Source organism: Melospiza melodia, chromosome Z (genome assembly GCF_035770615.1).
Source record: "Melospiza melodia melodia isolate bMelMel2 chromosome Z, bMelMel2.pri, whole genome shotgun sequence".
In the NCBI taxonomy this organism is placed as follows: Eukaryota; Metazoa; Chordata; class Aves; order Passeriformes; family Passerellidae; genus Melospiza; species Melospiza melodia.
The window spans coordinates 81,767,892-81,784,051 of record NC_086226.1 but is presented as its reverse complement, the minus strand read 5'-3'; the positions used below and the strand labels follow the sequence as shown (position 1 = coordinate 81,784,051).

The 16,160-nt window shown below is 39.4% G+C and overlaps 1 protein-coding gene across 4 annotated transcripts in view; it reads left to right on the top strand.

Annotated features, from left to right (window-relative positions):
* RASGRF2 (Ras protein specific guanine nucleotide releasing factor 2) overlaps positions 1-16,160 on the top strand; it is a 123,377-nt gene that overhangs the window by 47,481 nt on the left and 59,736 nt on the right. For 2 of the 4 annotated variants that reach the window (XM_063179710.1, XM_063179709.1), the window contains exons 3-11: positions 2,308-2,455; positions 3,974-4,063; positions 5,241-5,494; positions 6,392-6,471; positions 6,922-7,115; positions 8,298-8,407; positions 9,979-10,097; positions 14,672-14,832; positions 15,831-15,897. In XM_063179710.1, the coding sequence (XP_063035780.1) occupies positions 2,308-2,455; positions 3,974-4,063; positions 5,241-5,494; positions 6,392-6,471; positions 6,922-7,115; positions 8,298-8,407; positions 9,979-10,097; positions 14,672-14,832; positions 15,831-15,897 (1,223 nt within the window). Of the gene's footprint in view, positions 1-2,307; positions 2,456-3,973; positions 4,064-5,240; positions 5,495-6,391; positions 6,472-6,921; positions 7,116-8,297; positions 8,408-9,978; positions 10,098-14,671; positions 14,833-15,830; positions 15,922-16,160 lie in introns of all 4 variants that reach the window. The other 2 variants (XM_063179708.1, XM_063179707.1) reach the window with 1 other exon arrangement.

Here is a 16,160-nt window from a genome sequence, read left to right as displayed (position 1 = left end):
AATGTAATAGAATTAAATTCCCTTCTTATTCTTTTTATAGTCTGTACAAGGAAAAAAACCTTTTACTTTATGATAGCTGTGGGAACTTATTCTAATTATTTTAAATCCAAGCTTGTTTTCCAGGTTAGGTGTTGAATGCAAGAACTGTGGTTAATATTGGCCCCCTCCAGTGTGGAGATGCACTAACACTGATTGAAATACAAGTAAATATTTACAGAAAAACCACATTGTAGAGGATGCACATTACTGCAATTTTAGGAACCTCACGGTATTTAATAGCAAATATTCATTGTTTTATGAGCGCTGTAAAAAGCAGGAAGATATTTACAGGGAAGAGATTTGCAGTCAGAAAGTTCCTGCTGTTAAATGCTGTGTTCAAACTCAGCAATAGAAAAAGATGTGGTATCAAACAGTGGTGGATCCCTTGTCAATGATTTAGGGCCTGAATTCTGCTGTGTTTTGTTTGGTCTTTATCTTGTAAATTTCCATAATTCTCAGAGGAACAACCTTCCTAAAACTCAGAATAAGAGGCAGCAAAGTGTCTTGATTTTGCTGCTTCAGGGTCAGTCTGGTGAAGATGCTCTGTAGGGAAAATCTGTTTTCTCCTCTGCCTGAAGCTGGGAAGCATTTCTGACATGGTGCTCTGATTGTGGCATCTGATTGCACTAGGGATATTGTCCCTCTGCAGGGAAAAGCTGCCCAAGAGCTAAAGGAAAGACTGATACTGTGGTTCTTGATACTGATTGGATTAAAGGCATTTATTTCAGTAATTTTAAAAAGGCCTAAAATATAAAACATGTGTTAGCGCGCTAAAATGACAGTTTTGATGGGAATTCTTCCATAAATTGATCTGGCAGATGGAGAGAAATAGTTCTGATGAAGTGCTACATGCTCCCCCAAGTTCTCCCAAAAGATGGGAAAAAATCAGGACCTTAAAATACATAAAACAAATTGATTTTACTGACTTCTTTGGCCAAGCATGAGAATTAGAAGCTCATAAAAAGTGCAGTTATCTTGCTCTCAGTAGCTGAGTGTTGTGAAACTGGGTACTGTTGCTGCAGTCTAAAAAAGGATGTTAAACTGTCTCAGTTTGGATGATTTGGTGATTAGGATCTGGGTGGTTTATGATCAAGCTGCACATTATAACTGAAGCTAAACAAGCATGGTTCTGCAGTCTTATTGCCACTGGGGCTATGTTATCTGTCCATGTCTCATGAGGGGATTGTCATGCCTGAAGACCTCTAGAACAGAGACTAGGCAGAATAAAGACATAAAGTAGGTGTTTATTAAAAATATATTAGGCTGGAAAACGATTGTTTTGTCTAAGTAAACTTATATCAAGTTCAGAATTATATATTGATGTGGTACAGAATCTGGAAAATATGAAAGCTAAATCCTAAGGCATCATTCCCCACTTTTAGATGCTTGATAAAGCCTCTTCCTTGTTAAGTCTCTATTCTAAGTACCTACTAATAATAGCTATTTAATAATAGAGAAATATCTAACAACAGTAAATATCTAACAACAGTAAATATCTACCAATAGTAAATATCTAAGTAGATAGTTAGATATTTACTATTGGTAGATATTATCTAACTAGTAGTTAGATATCTAAGTTGTAAATATCTAACAACAGTAAACATATAAAAATAATAAATATCTAACAATAGTAATGTTTTGCACAGTTGGCTATCATGCCAAGAATAATAATTATGATTTTGTGTGGCATTCACATTCTCTGAAAAATCCCTTTGCCCAGGGTTTTTCTCCTGGGAAGCTGAGAAGCCTCAGAGAAAAGGAAAACAATTCTTATCTCATTTGCTTCTCCTGTGTTGTGCTCACATGTAGAATGTGTTTGGAGATTGTTTACCCACAGGTGATTGTTCCATTGGATCCTGCTGTGAGTTGTTTTCACTCTTTGGCCAATCAGGGCCAAGCTGTGTCGGGACTCTGGAGAGAGTCACAAGTTTTCATTATTACCTTTTTAGAATTCTGTCTGCATCCTTTCTGTATTCTTTAATATAGTTTAGTGTAGTATTGTTTAATATATTATACCATCATAAAATAATAAATTAACCTTTTGGGAATGTGGAGTCAGATTCATCTTGTCTTCCTTCATTGGGGCACCCCACAAATACAATAGTTATGAACAGTTCTTTAGGCACAGAAGAGGAATTATTTAAAACATGTTTTCACCTGAACCAGTTTCTGTTTTCACGATTGCTTCGGGAGCAGAAGCCTTCTTAAACTAAAACCACCAAAACCCGTCATGTGGCTGTTTTCAGTGACCTGTCCTTTCCCTGGCAGCTACTCGGACATCCTGATTGAGCGGGAGGTGCTGATGCAGAAGTACATCCACCTGGTGCAGATCGTGGAGACCGAGAAGGTGGCGGCCAACCAGCTCCGGCACCAGCTGGAGGACCAGGACACGGAGATTGAGAGGCTCAAGTCAGAGGTGAGTGGCAGAGCCACCAGGCTCTCACTGACTGGAGCCTTCTGCTGGGTGCAGGGCTGTGGGGATGCCTGGGGAGGCTCCTAGAGCAGAGCTAGACAGAGTTAAAGGAACAAAGTGGGGGTTTATTGAAAGTCCTTCAAAGGACACACCTTGGGAAGTACAAGATCCTGACCATGGCTCCACCCAAGGTGTAAAGCAGAATCAGGAGCCCTTGATACAGGGAATGATTGGCATCTCACTCCATTGATTCAGAATGCTGAACAATTGCTTTATTAAAATTATATTATATTCTATTCTATTAATTATATTACACTATACTATATTTAAGACATACTACTCTAAATAATACTAAAAGAATGCTAAAAAAATATTACAGGAATACCCATTACTGTGTGAGACAGTGAGGACACAGCTTTGACCCCATAGGCAAATTAATATAAACGACCATCACCAGAATCCAATTAAGAACTCTCTTCAATCTTCCTAACATATTCCACATGTGCAAAAGCATCAGGAGCAGAGAATAGAGATAAGAATGTTTTCTCTTTCTCTGAGGTTCCTTGCTGCAGTTTCCAGGAAATATCCTTGGGAAGTTGTGCCTGCCTGCCCTCTATGAAGAGAGCTGTGGCTACAGAGGTGCACCCAAGATGAACCCCTAGTCATGAATTCTCACACTTTTGATAAGTTTTGGTCTGTTTCCATGTGGGGGGTCACTGTCCAATTCCAGCTCCAGGTTCTGCAGTCCCACCCTCCCAGTTTGCTCCCCTCCATTCCCTGCTGTTTGCACTTTTTGGGGCTGGAGCTGCAGTGGTGTCCTTGGTTCTGGGGCTGGACAAGGATTGTTCTGTGTGACTGGGCTGTGAGGAGAACAGCTGACAACACTTTATACGGAGTTCAGTTATATCCTAATGCAGTGCAGAATCTGGAAAATATGAAAGCTCAAACTTAAGGCATCAGTGATATTCAGAATTTCGGTAGTATTCTGTGAAAATGACAGAACCCAGTGAGGCTAATATATAACAGTCCCCTAGTGACTCCTTAGAATAATGATTTTCTTTGAAATATTGAGGTCTGTTGGGCTGATTGGGTTACTTTTCCTGACATCCTGTCATGCTTTCATCCCCCTAAGATGACACACTGCTTTGCAGAGTGGGTGCCACTGATTTCACTGTTTCCTCCCTGCCTTCAGGTTTGAGTTTGGCTGTGATGGTGTTAAGGGCTGTGCAGGACTGCTCTGATTCCCTGGATGTTGTTAAAAACCTTGTGGCAGTCCCAGGCTGATAAAGCCCAAAAGGCACAGTCAGTTTTGGGGGCAGAACCTGCTGGTTCTGGGTCCCCCTTCCAGCTGGACCGGGATCTGTACTGGCCTGAAGTGCCCAGTCCCTGTCCCCAAATGTGTGATGGTCGTTCTGTGCCCCTTCCACAGGCTGGGGGAAGGGAAATTGTTGTTCTGGTAGTTCTCCAACCAAGGGTTTCCTTAACTTGAGGAAGCATTTAATGAGTGTTTGGTTTTGTCAGATTGTAGCACTGAATAAAACAAAGGAAAAAATGCGACCTTATCAAGGCAACCAGGAAGATGAAGATCCAGATATTAAAAAAATTAAGAAGGTAAACATGAAGTCTTTTGTGCTTAAAGGGAGGAGGGTGGGATGAGGGGTGTCCTTCTGTTTTTTGGTCTAGGTTTTATTTTTTTTGTTGTTGTTGTTTGTTTGTTTGGCTTTTTTTTTTTTTAAAGTACAGTCGAATAACAAGTTTTTCTTTGCCGTGCCCCTACTTAAATCTCTTCAATTACATGTATTTTTGTGCCACACTTTATCTTGTGATGTATTTGCATGAAATCCTTTATGGGACGTGTCTGGTTTCTGTCTTTTTCTGGGGTGTGCAGTCTGAGCCAGGGTCAGCCCTGAGCTGGTAACGTAGTGTGAGTTTTCCTTTTCGTGTAGATTAACCATTGTTGCAGAAGCTGGGAATGCCCCTTTTAGTAGCAAGAGAGCTTTGAATCTGTATGTAATTCACTGTATTCTGTGTCTTGGTCATTTTGACAGCTGGGCCCCTTTTATTTTAAGTTATTTTTTCAGAGTAAACCGATACCAGCGAAATTTTGCACTTCTCATTCAAGATGAATCAAGATCAGGGCACAGACATAATGAAATTTCCTGTGACCAGATGTAGACCTCTTCTGTAATCTTTAATCCACTTGCAACTTCAAAAGATATTATGCTTAGTTAGATTTTTCCATGACATAGAGGTGCTTTTTAAGAATGCCAAACATCTGTCTTTTTGAATACCATGTTTGTTGCCTTGGTGTCTGATACCAAGCAATGTATTGATACCTAGCTTTAAATACCCATACCAATTGTTATCCATTCAAAATGGAAAGCAAAGTGACCTTAAAAAATAAAGAATTCTGCCAATAATGATATTGAGTCTGTGCTGGACTGTGTTACCTGGAGGTATTGCAGGACACCTTTGGGGTATAAGAGAAATGTTCTAGGGGGAGGAAGAAGGAACTGCACTGGTGCTGATGGGAAGGGGACAACACTCCAGCTTGCAGTGAAAGATTCCCCTCTGTGTATGCCATGTTTTACAGTCTGTTTCCTGGCAACAATTATGACCCTTAACAAACAGAAATGTAAAATATATTTAATTACAGAACAATTATATATCAATAAAGGAACATTTTTATTTCTGCACAAAGACTTTTAATTTTGAGAGTTGTTTCTACAGTGAAGAGCTTATGATAAGTCACGTAATAATGTTTTTTTAACTTTCTTTTCCTTTTTAGGTTCAGAGCTTTATGCGGGGCTGGCTGTGCAGAAGAAAATGGAAAACCATTGTCCAAGACTATATTTGTTCTCCTCATGCAGAGAGCATGAGGAAGAGGAACCAGATAGTTTTCAACATGGTGGAGGCTGAGTCTGAGTACGTGCACCAGCTTTATGTCCTGGTGAACTGCTTCCTGCGGCCCCTGAGGATGGCAGCGAGCTCCAAGAAGCCGCCCATCAGCCACGACGATGTCAGCAGCATTTTCCTCAACAGGTAGAGGGGACCTTTTTGGGAATTTTTTTGTTGGTTTGGGAAGTTTCTGTGGCTTTTTGTTTGGGGTTTTTTTTGGTGGGTGTCCCTGAGTGCTTGTTCCCATTCTGGTTCAGCTGAAGGCAGAGTCCTGGCTCCTGTTTTGGATCTGGTGCAGGTGGTGTCACTGAGCCAGACACTTTCCCAGGGCTGAAAGGCAAAGGTGCTGCAGGTGATGCTGTTGGAAACCAGCATGACCTCTTTACCTCCCTGCATTCTGTGTCTTCCTCTGCTGAAGGCAAAAAAGGACAGATGGTGCCTCTTAGGGCAGTTCCCATAATTTTCTGTCACCTTTCCTGTTTCTTTTTTTCTCTTAAGAGAGCAAAACTGGACTTGGTGGCCTCATATGATCCTGATAAGACCCCGAGGATGAGAATGTCAAAGCTTCTATTTTCTGTTGTCCTGCCTAAGGAATCTCATTCCCTCTCACTTGTCTTTTCATATCCTGCAAAAAAGGAATTGTTCTTTCATTAGGCATCCAAGTACTGCTGTAATGAGCATGTTCAAGTAGCCCAGGAGGCATCTAACATTAGATACAGGACTGGGATTGCATCCAAGCCTGCCCCAAACTTCTGAGAAACAGAATATATTCCTTTAGTCATGAGGCAGGTTTCCTTTCCCTTGCTAGAATATGAATACGATGTTAGAATATTTATATTGAATACTATGAGTTTTTTAGAAGCAGTGAGCTAGTATTTTTAAACAATGCAATAAAAGGAAGCACTTATTTCCATAACAATAACTGTCTTCTGTTTTTTTTCTAGCAAAGTGCAAAAGAGGAAGAGATGTTTCTCTGTGAATTATTAATCAGAAAATAAAACCAGAATTGTCTTTTTGTTTGTTTAAATACTTGTTTTTCAGTGAAACAATCATGTTTCTTCATGAGATATTTCACCAGGGCTTAAAAGCAAGAATAGCTAACTGGCCTACCTTAATTCTAGGTAAGATACTTTATTTTCTGTAGGGGTATAACTTTCATATTTATTTTTGAATAATCAGTAGGGATTTTTTTTTCCAAAGACATGACTTCTTAAAAGTCCCTTTTGAAAGGAATGTGCATATACAGGGTTAAAACCACAAGATGAGGTGTAGTGGAATCCCATGCGGGCAGTAATGGTCTGTATATGAGAATTCCTCTGCCCTAATCATTGATTAGACTTGTATTTTTGGTGATGCTATCTGACTATTAGGTAATCAGAACAACCATCACTGGGCAGGTGAAAGAGCTATGTTTAATGTTTCTAAATTGTCAGTGTATTGGAAACAGAAGTGATTATAGTAATTCACTTCCAGAGAAAACACTGGAAAACACATTTTCTTTAAAAATGTATTTCAATACATGAGTAGCTGGGGAAAAAAAAAAAGGCATTTTCCTGCTTTTTTTTTTTTAGCTGACTTATTTGACATTCTGCTGCCAATGCTGAACATTTATCAAGAATTTGTTCGGAATCATCAATATAGCCTACAAGTGCTGGCAAACTGTAAGCAAAACAGAGATTTTGACAAACTCTTGAAGCAATATGAAGCCAACCCAGCATGTGAGGGCAGAATGCTGGAAACTTTCCTTACCTACCCCATGTTTCAGGTATTCCCTGTGTATTTTTTGTGTATATTTGGTTTTACTGTTTGGTAGATTCATTTCATGTTACTGACATTGCAATCGATTGAGGGCTCATCTTGCTTAACTAGAAATGCTCTCCTGAAAATTAGTTTGGTGTAATTTATTTTTTGTTAGACCAAGACTCTGCCTGTGGAGATCTCCTCCCCAGCTATGCTGGCTCATCTTTGCTCAGTCTCAGGAATGTTGAGGGGGAGTGTGGGATGAGGATGGCACTGAAGAAAATTAGCAGGGAGCAGGTCCTTGACTTGGGACCCCTGGTTATAAAGCCCAGAGAGAGCTGATAGTCAGGAACTTAGAGCAGCCATAGGCACCTTACTGGGAATTCATTGGTATCTTTCTCCCTGCTTTGCTCTCAAGTGACTTGGTCTTTAGAAAATGAAAAATAAGCTGCAGAAGTTTTGAAAACTCTGCTTGCCCTCCTGATTTTTACTGTGATCTGTCTGGAGTAGACATTTTCTGCTGTTTTAAGATGTCTGTGAAGCACTGGCATGAGAAATTTATGTCTTTTCCATTTAACCTGACATTTTGCTCATCAGAGGAATAGTGAACTCTCTCAGTTTGTGCAGTTATTGGAAAGCCAGATAGGGAAAAAAAAAATAAAAGGGGCATCAGTGACACTTATGTTGAGGGTAGTTATTCGTATTAGCCTAAGGAGCCATTAGCACCTGCAACAATACTTTTTTAATTTTTGAAGTGTTATATTTTAAAGTTTTTGTGGATTTGGGGTTTCTTTGGGTTGAGTTGAAGCCAGGTCAAAGGAGGGAAGGAAATGGTCCTGTTCCTGGGTGATGAGGAATGTTATTATGTCATTGCTGGTGACTCTCCACATGAGCATTATTTTGCCTCTCCTCCTACATAAATCTTGTTGTGTCAGACCAGTTATGCTGCACCATCACTTGGTTAAAAGCTCTGAAGGGTCCTTCTTTCTGTGGTTAAAAGCTCTGAAGGGTCCTTGTTACCCTGTAGCCTTTAATAATCAAATACTGGACATTCTTCCATCTCCTTTTGTGCAATGTGAATGTTACCTGAATGCGGCCAGGTCACTTGTTATTTTCAATGTCAAAAGAAATTTACATGCTCATAATCTATTAAAATTGAGGGAAGGTATATATGGATTTACTGATATTGTATCTTACTGGTTTCAAGATTCCCAGATATATTATAACACTTCATGAACTTTTGGCTCACACACCACATGAACACGTTGAGAGAAAAAGCCTTGAATTTGCTAAATCTAAACTAGAGGAACTTTCAAGGTAAGATTTTTCTACCTTATCTCTGATTATTTTGAATTGAAGGTTTTGAAAAGAAAAACCAGTTTTCTTTATTTTTACTTGTTTTTGCTCTTTTAAAAATATATGCATTGTAAAGAAAAGGATCAAACCCAAAACAGAAGATAATGAAAAATAACAAAAATATCTCAGTGTAATATTTTGTCTGTTCTAATTTTTTTTTTTCTTTTTGGCAAATTTAAATCTCCAAGTGTCTCCTTGTATTTTGGTTAGGGAGAATTGAAATCACTATAGAAACCACCTACTCCTGGGTTATGAACAGAGCAGTTCTCTTTAAATAAAGAAATTTTATTTTTCTTATTTTAAAGAGAGAAGGGCATTTTAAATAATTATGGTCTTGGAAAGCACCTAGTTCTCTGTCTGTGTTATAATTTTAGTGTGCTAGTGTGCAAAGTGAATTTCATATTTGCTTTAAATCATGTCAGATAAGCAGGAACTAAAGATATATTCCGAGAACTTTTGCTCCCTGTGGAAACCTGCACAATGAAGCTCTTCCCTGAACCCCCAGACCTCTCTCAGATGTTCCTCTCATCAACCCAGTGGGAAATGTGTTTCTCCTCTCTGGGAAATGCAGTTTTCTGCTGAGAACAAAGAGACCATGAGTGAACTCCAGGATATAAATATTCAGTGTCTGGAGTATTCAGTTAAGATGGGCTTGGAGAATATTTACTTGTAAAAGATCTGCACGAGCAGATAAATCAGCTTTGGGCTGGCTTCATCACATAAGTCAGAGTTCACTGCTGATGCATCTGATTCACCACTGAACACTCAGAATGTCTGTGGAGTCTGAGACTGACTGATCCTCTCTGCTCATAAAGTCAGTAGAGACCATAAATGTAAAATTAACTGACTCATTTCCATCCCTTTAAGGTAGTTCTGAGGGAGGAGGAGATTCCAGGAAGCGCAGTCCAGCCTCACTTTAGGAAAATATAATTGCAAGAGCATATAAACTCCTGGATTTGTTTCAGCACCAAAAAAAAAAAAAAATTATAAAATCTGTATTTTTCTCTGTAAGGGGAGAATGCCTATAGGAAGAACAAGGAAATGTTGAAATATCAAAGCTGTGGTTGTTGAGGGAAAGGAAAGGAAAGGGGAAAGGAAAGGGGAAAGGAAAGGGGAAAGGAAAGAATACATTGAATTCTGTCCTGAAACAGGGACAGAGGAGGACCCTAAAGCCATGGAAAGGAAATCTTAAATATGCCCTACACAATTCTAGGCAACACTTTCCTGTTTGTGCACTAAGGATCAGGTTCTCTTCTATCAGCTGTGAAGTGTTTGTAGCTCGGTGGCATCTGTCAGATGTGCTCAGGAACAGTCACTAATCTGCCAAATTGGCTCCACTGCTGAAAAATCAAAATGATCACAAGAATGGTTTGAAACGGAGAGGAAAAAAGGCAGGAGACCTGCGCTGGAGTGATGAGGCACTGGGTGGGTAGATCTGTAGCAGGTGGTGAAGGGCATGCACTGTGTCTTCAGAGACTCAGCAGGTGTGAGGCACGTTTTGGGGAGATAAAGTGCATTTTTGTCCCCAACAGAGTGATGCACGACGAGGTGAGTGACACAGAGAACATCCGGAAGAACTTGGCCATAGAGAGGACCATAGTGGAGGGCTGTGACATATTGCTAGATACCAGCCAAACCTTTATACGCCAAGGTAAGACATTCCTCTGCAAAGCTGCCCAAAGATCATGAAAAATACTGCACTGAAGGCAGCAGGGCTCACACTGCCATCATCAGGCTGGGCACTGCACTGGGCACTTGTCAGCATCCTGAGCCTGCCCCCTGTCCCTGCAGGGTGAGTCACAAAGTGCCCTGAAAACAGGTGATTTTGGGCTGTGGTTGGACCTCAGTTCTGTGCTGCTTTCTGCAGAAAAATCAGCAGCACGTGAGTGGCAAAGCCCCCATGAGATTGTGATTCACATTCTGCCTGGACTGTGGTCCCAAGTGGATGGAGAAGGGGAAGAGCAGCACTCTTCTCCTCTCTGTCTATTGATGGCAGCTTTGGAAACTCTTTCTGTTGAAAATCAGTTACAGCAGAAGTGGAATTTGTTGTTAAGTTCCCAAAAACTCTGCTAGAATAACATTTCCATTTTAAATAAGGGATTTTAATTAAGGGACAGGGGTTTTTGCCAGGAACTGCAAATTGGTTGCAATTCTTACTTGGTGATGTTTACTTTAGCTGCTTATTTTTCTCCCATTTATATAATATTTTACTTTTGGATCTCTTGAAGCCAGTTACTGGGTTTGTACAAAATAGCTACAGATCTGTACTGCATGATTATGACAGGTTTTGCTCCTTTGTGCTGAAAAGCATTAAAAATACTCAGGGAAGGTTAGGAATATAATTTAGGTGCATCCGTTCCTCAAACTTTTCCAGATAACCTCAGCAGAACATCTGGTATTTGATGGGGCCATATTGCACTTGGTAATTAATAGGCTTTCTGTACATTTTGTAATGCATTTTATGCTGTTTCTGTAGTTATGTGGCCAAACTATGAATTTTCTCTAATAACTTCCAATATTATTTTTACAGTACACTAACAATATTGTTTTTACAAACCCTATTAAATTACTTGATTCTTCATTACATGCATTCATTTTAATCTCTGAGGTGTTTTAAGAGTTATGAATATGGCTTTCAGGAAAAAAACAAGTTGTTTTGCACCCACAGCCAAAAAATGATAATGCTGTGATTATCCCAGGTTGACTTGTACTATGAAATCTAATTAAAGTTTAGAATTTTTTTAAAGATTATTACAATATGTAATACAAATATGTATTTTTATTTATTGGGGTTTTCCCATTAAGACTGACTGACAGTGTTTTGTCTGTGTACCCACTGCTTCAAAAGTAAAATTTAGAATTTTTTTCTGTGGGAATCAATCTGTACAAATTACTGTTGTCTTGTTAGTCCCAAGGCCAAACCCTGTAAGTAAATTAAATCCAGATTTATTTCTAGGCACACAGTCAGAGGGCAGTGGTCAGGAGTCTGTGTTACAGAAGGTTGTATCGGCTTATCTGATGGAACATCCACTGCCTGTGATTCTTGCAAGGGCAGAAATCTGAATAAAGCAAATGAAGTAATGGAGCCCATTTTCCTTTTACATCTGACAGTGGGGTCACGTTGGCATGGTGTCCATCTCCTCTGGTTTCAGTAAGGCTTCCATTTGTTGTCTTGATTAATGTAGACGGGCGCAGGAACCTCTTTTCCAGCTTAAAACAGGAGAGAGGAGCCACTACCTTTGTTCAGGCTTTTTTTGTGGATGTTAATGGCAACTTTTTTTATGTGTTACAGACTTATTATTTTTAAGAAGAGATTGATTCTATTGAGTTGTGCATGTTGAGAGCACAGGAACTGTCCCTGGCAGTGTTTTGCAATGCAGATTGTGAATTCTCATTCGAGTTCCTTGGGGTCCGATTTTCCCTGCCTCTCACTTAGGTACAGATTTTATAGTCAGGCACGCAAACAAGTGAGGAATGTTTTCTTTGTGAGGCTGAAGGACACTCAGGGAGTCTGAAATGTGTTGACATACAAACAGCTGAGCACCCCAAGCCCCTCTGTTGCCTTCAAACACTCTGATGCTTCTACCATCAGCTGCTATGAATTTACCTCTGCTGATAAAGATATTGTAACCACAAAATCATGCTGAAGCTGGAAGGGACTTTGGAAATTACCTATTCCAGTCTCAAAGCAGCACCAGCTGGAGGAGGTTGGCTTCTGCCATGCCCAGTCAGTATTTTATTCTTTCCAAGGACAAAGAGACCACAGCCTCCCTGAATGAGCAACCTCTTCCAGTGTTTAACACTCTGAGAAGCAAAAAAGGCCAAAAACCTCCAGCATGGGGAAACCCAGACTGAGCTGGTAAATCAGACAGCTCAGTGTAGACTTCTGAATGCTTGGGTTTGTTTGTAAATCCAGCCTTTTATATTCCTTGGATTGAGCAAAGGCTGAGAAGTGTGACTGTTGAAGCATTAAAGTGCTGAACGTGCTTAAGGCCTGAGGCTGGATAAAAATTCATGGGATTGCACTATTGTCCAAACTGTACTGTTAATGAATGTTCTAAAATTAGCTTCACTTGCTCATTGCATCTGTACATTGGCCAATCGTGACCATTTTTTTTTCCTTAAGAGGAAAAAATCTGTGGTAGAGCCAATGCCCAGTTTTGTTAACCACTAAAGCCTGATGAGAATGCCCAAGGTCCTTGCTTGGGGTCAGCCATGCAGTATGTGTAGGAGATGTGTTCCTCTCTGCACGTTTGAAATAGATAAAATGCAGTCTGTGTTTTCTGCTTTTAGAGAGAGGTTTGCTCTCTATTACCTTATTAACAGTATTTCAGCTCTGTGCAAGAATATTGTTTAACCTCAGCCCATTATGGCATTACAGAGCATGTTAGTCCTGAAAGCATTCCAATGAAAGTAAAAATAAATAAATAAACAAAAATTACCAGTGACCTTACTTCTGTAAGAATATAATATTTATAGGTACTATTACTTTACTAAGCAAAGCAGAAACGAAATGTACAGATTGAATATTGCTTCCCTAAATGTGTAGATGGAATTTTAGGGCTAAAAGTACCCAGGGAATTTTGTCTGGGAGTTGATTTGAACATGCTGGCCTTGCAGCGTGGCTTGAGGGACAGTCAGTGTAACACGGAAAAGCCATGGTTCCAACACATGGAAATGATCTCCTCCCTCTCCTACAGCTGAGGCAGGTTGGCTGCTTGTCCAGGGGAAATGCACAACAGCCAGTAAATATTTATGGGTTTGGGTCAGAATGTAAGTAAATCTGAAATGTTCCAAACTCCTCTGCAAAATTCTAGAGCATAACTTCACTGTTGTGTTTCGGTGACACAAGTTGTGTTATACATTTAGTCTAAGTGTGAAATGTCTGTCAGAGAACACTGTTCTCTGGCAAATTTACTGCTGTGTAATTTCCCATGTCAGTAGAACTTTATATATTAATAATTTAAGACTACTTAAATATATATAGAGAGAGCTAAGTGTAGAAAAAATGTAGATAAATAGCACCTTCCTCAGTTACTGCAATTTCTCTGTTTGTTAATTTAAGATTGCGTATGTGAACTTTCAGAAAGATAATCCTTTTGACAACACAGAGTAAGAGTTGCTAATCTAATATTCCATGGATAATTCTGTCAGGCTGACATTGTGTCAGGGTGCCACCACTACTTTGAGCTTTGATGCAGCTGTGCCACTTCGTATCTGGAAGGGGCAGGTCAGAGCCTTCTCCTCCTGCTTGTTGTGCTGTGCAGCTCCCTTTTGCATCATCAGTTTCTTGGTGCTTTCATGACCTTATTCCTATCAGGGAGCTAAGTCAGCTGCCTCTTCCCAGCATTGCTTTCATGCTGCTTTAGCTGTGTGAGTACCTGATGCTGGAACAAGGCACGAGCCAGTGTAAAGGTAATAGTGAGGAGAGATGTGTGGGAAGGAGACTAGGAGGTCTCTTGGCTGCCCTGTCTGCTAACAGCAAGTTGTATGGTAGAAATATTTCTGTTTAATCTACAGAGGAGTTGCACTTCACCGCCAAATTTAACTCCTGCTTCAAATTTGGAGGTGATACACATGGTGGGATCAATCTGGAAAAGTTGGTCACAGACTGAGATGTGAAACAGCAAGAGAAGCAGAGCTGTCCCCAGCCTGGAGCTCTGCAAAGCAAAATTCAGGCTTATGCAAGCAGGTTCAATTTAGTTCGGGAGTGTTTTACTGGCAACACATTTCAGATGAGCTGTGGAGCACTGACAATTATGCAGTACAAGATGAGAAGAAGAGATATGCTTCATTTCCATCTCTCTTGTACATGGGCACACACACAAACTCTTTTCCATCAAAAAGATCTTTCCATTCTCTGTCTCTTTGGTTTGGAAGTGTCTTTTGCAAGTGTAGTGGCTGTCAGAGTGGTGTTTGCTGTTCAGCCGCGTTTTCTGATCAATGGCCTCTTGGTGTGTTTAATTGCCTAATCAGCCCTGGATCTAATCCTGCCATGTACACAAGTGTTAGTCTAGACTGTACTTGAGTCTATTTATGATAACAAAAAAAGGGAATCTGTGCAGTAAAAAAGAGATTGACTTGTTCTTGAAAGAGACGCTGATACACATTGATACTGGAATGAAGAGTTGTGTTAATAATATAATAATGTTCAATGAATTAACAGTTTGAACATTACCTACTAAATATTATTGTAATACATAAATTTTGCACCTTCATTACCAGGTTCCCTTATCCAGGTCCCCTCAGTTGAGAGGGGAAAGCTGAGTAAAGTTCGCCTGGGCTCATTGTCTTTGAAGAAAGAAGGAGAAAGACAATGCTTCTTGTTTACAAAACACTTCTTAATTTGTACAAGAAGTTCAGGAGGAAAACTGCATCTTCTTAAGGTATGGACTTCATATTATGATTTAATTGCATTAAATTTAAATGTTGGCAGTTCATCTTTGGTGAACTGCCAACATTTTGCTGTTTTATGGGTTTCATGTGAGCTTTGCATTAGTGGTTATAAACAAAAGTGGGGTAGTGCACAATGTTTAGCTGCTTTATCTTTTCATTGCAAATAATAGAATTCAGTCAATTTCCTTTTATTAGACCCAGTTAATTCTAGTGAACTGGAGATTAGAAACAAGGCATTGATGTATCTATTTGTTTGAAGTGGTGAATAAATTCAGTGTATGTAGCACTGAATTTAAGTCAGTTTTCAGTGCATAAATCAGTCAGTACAACCCTGCAGAATTGCCAAAGAACATTTTCCAGAGCTCTAATAAAATTAATTTTCAAAGTCAATTCAGTTTTCATGAACAGCATGTTCTCTTAAAATAAAATGTCATCTAAGAACAATCTAGTTATATTTGTTGAGAATCTGTCTTTCATAGTGCTGGCTTGTGGGTACGGAGATGTTGATAGTTCATGGAGTGGGTTATGTTGAATGGAATTTTAATTTGGCATACCAAGAGGTTATTAAGGGTCATGTACTTTACCACTTTGCACCTCTTACATATTTCAAGTACTTATGCAAAATAAATAGAGTCTAACAGAACCTTTAAGAAAACTTGTTTGTATTTCACTTACATTCAGAAGATGAAATTCTGGTTCATTTTTTTGGAACTTGTGAGCAAGTCTGTGTGTGCCATAAATTAAAGCATGGTAAAAGTGAAAGAAGTTTTGTGCATTGTACTATTAATCTGCTGGATTCGGAAAAACATTATATTTAATCAGTTTGAATTTGGTTCTTTAAGGAAAAAATGTGCATCATGAAATTGATGTATCTTCCTTAGAGCTCTGAGTAATGTAAAATGTTAGAGTCAGGCCTGTCAACATTTAAAAAAACCTGTGACAAATGGGAATAAATAACATTTGTGTGAAATGTGCTTTGTTTCCACAGACAGGAGGTGTTCTGTCTCTGATAGAATGCACTCTGGTCGAGGAGACAGAAGCGAGTGATGATGATTGTAAGTTAAATTCAGCTGTCAGTAGTAAGTACAGTTTCTAGTTTCCTAAAATTAGTACCCTTTTCTATTTTTTTCATAAGAGCAAATAGATATGTTGTTGTGAAACCAGTAGAATACAGTGTAAAACTCATCCATTAAAATTGCTGTTCTACTAATGGACATGCTGGCTTGGATGGGGCATTGTTTTGTTGTATTTGTTCCTGCTGTTAACACCCCTTACTGGATTTTCAAGAGGGTTGGCTGGAGAAATGTGGCTTTTGTAT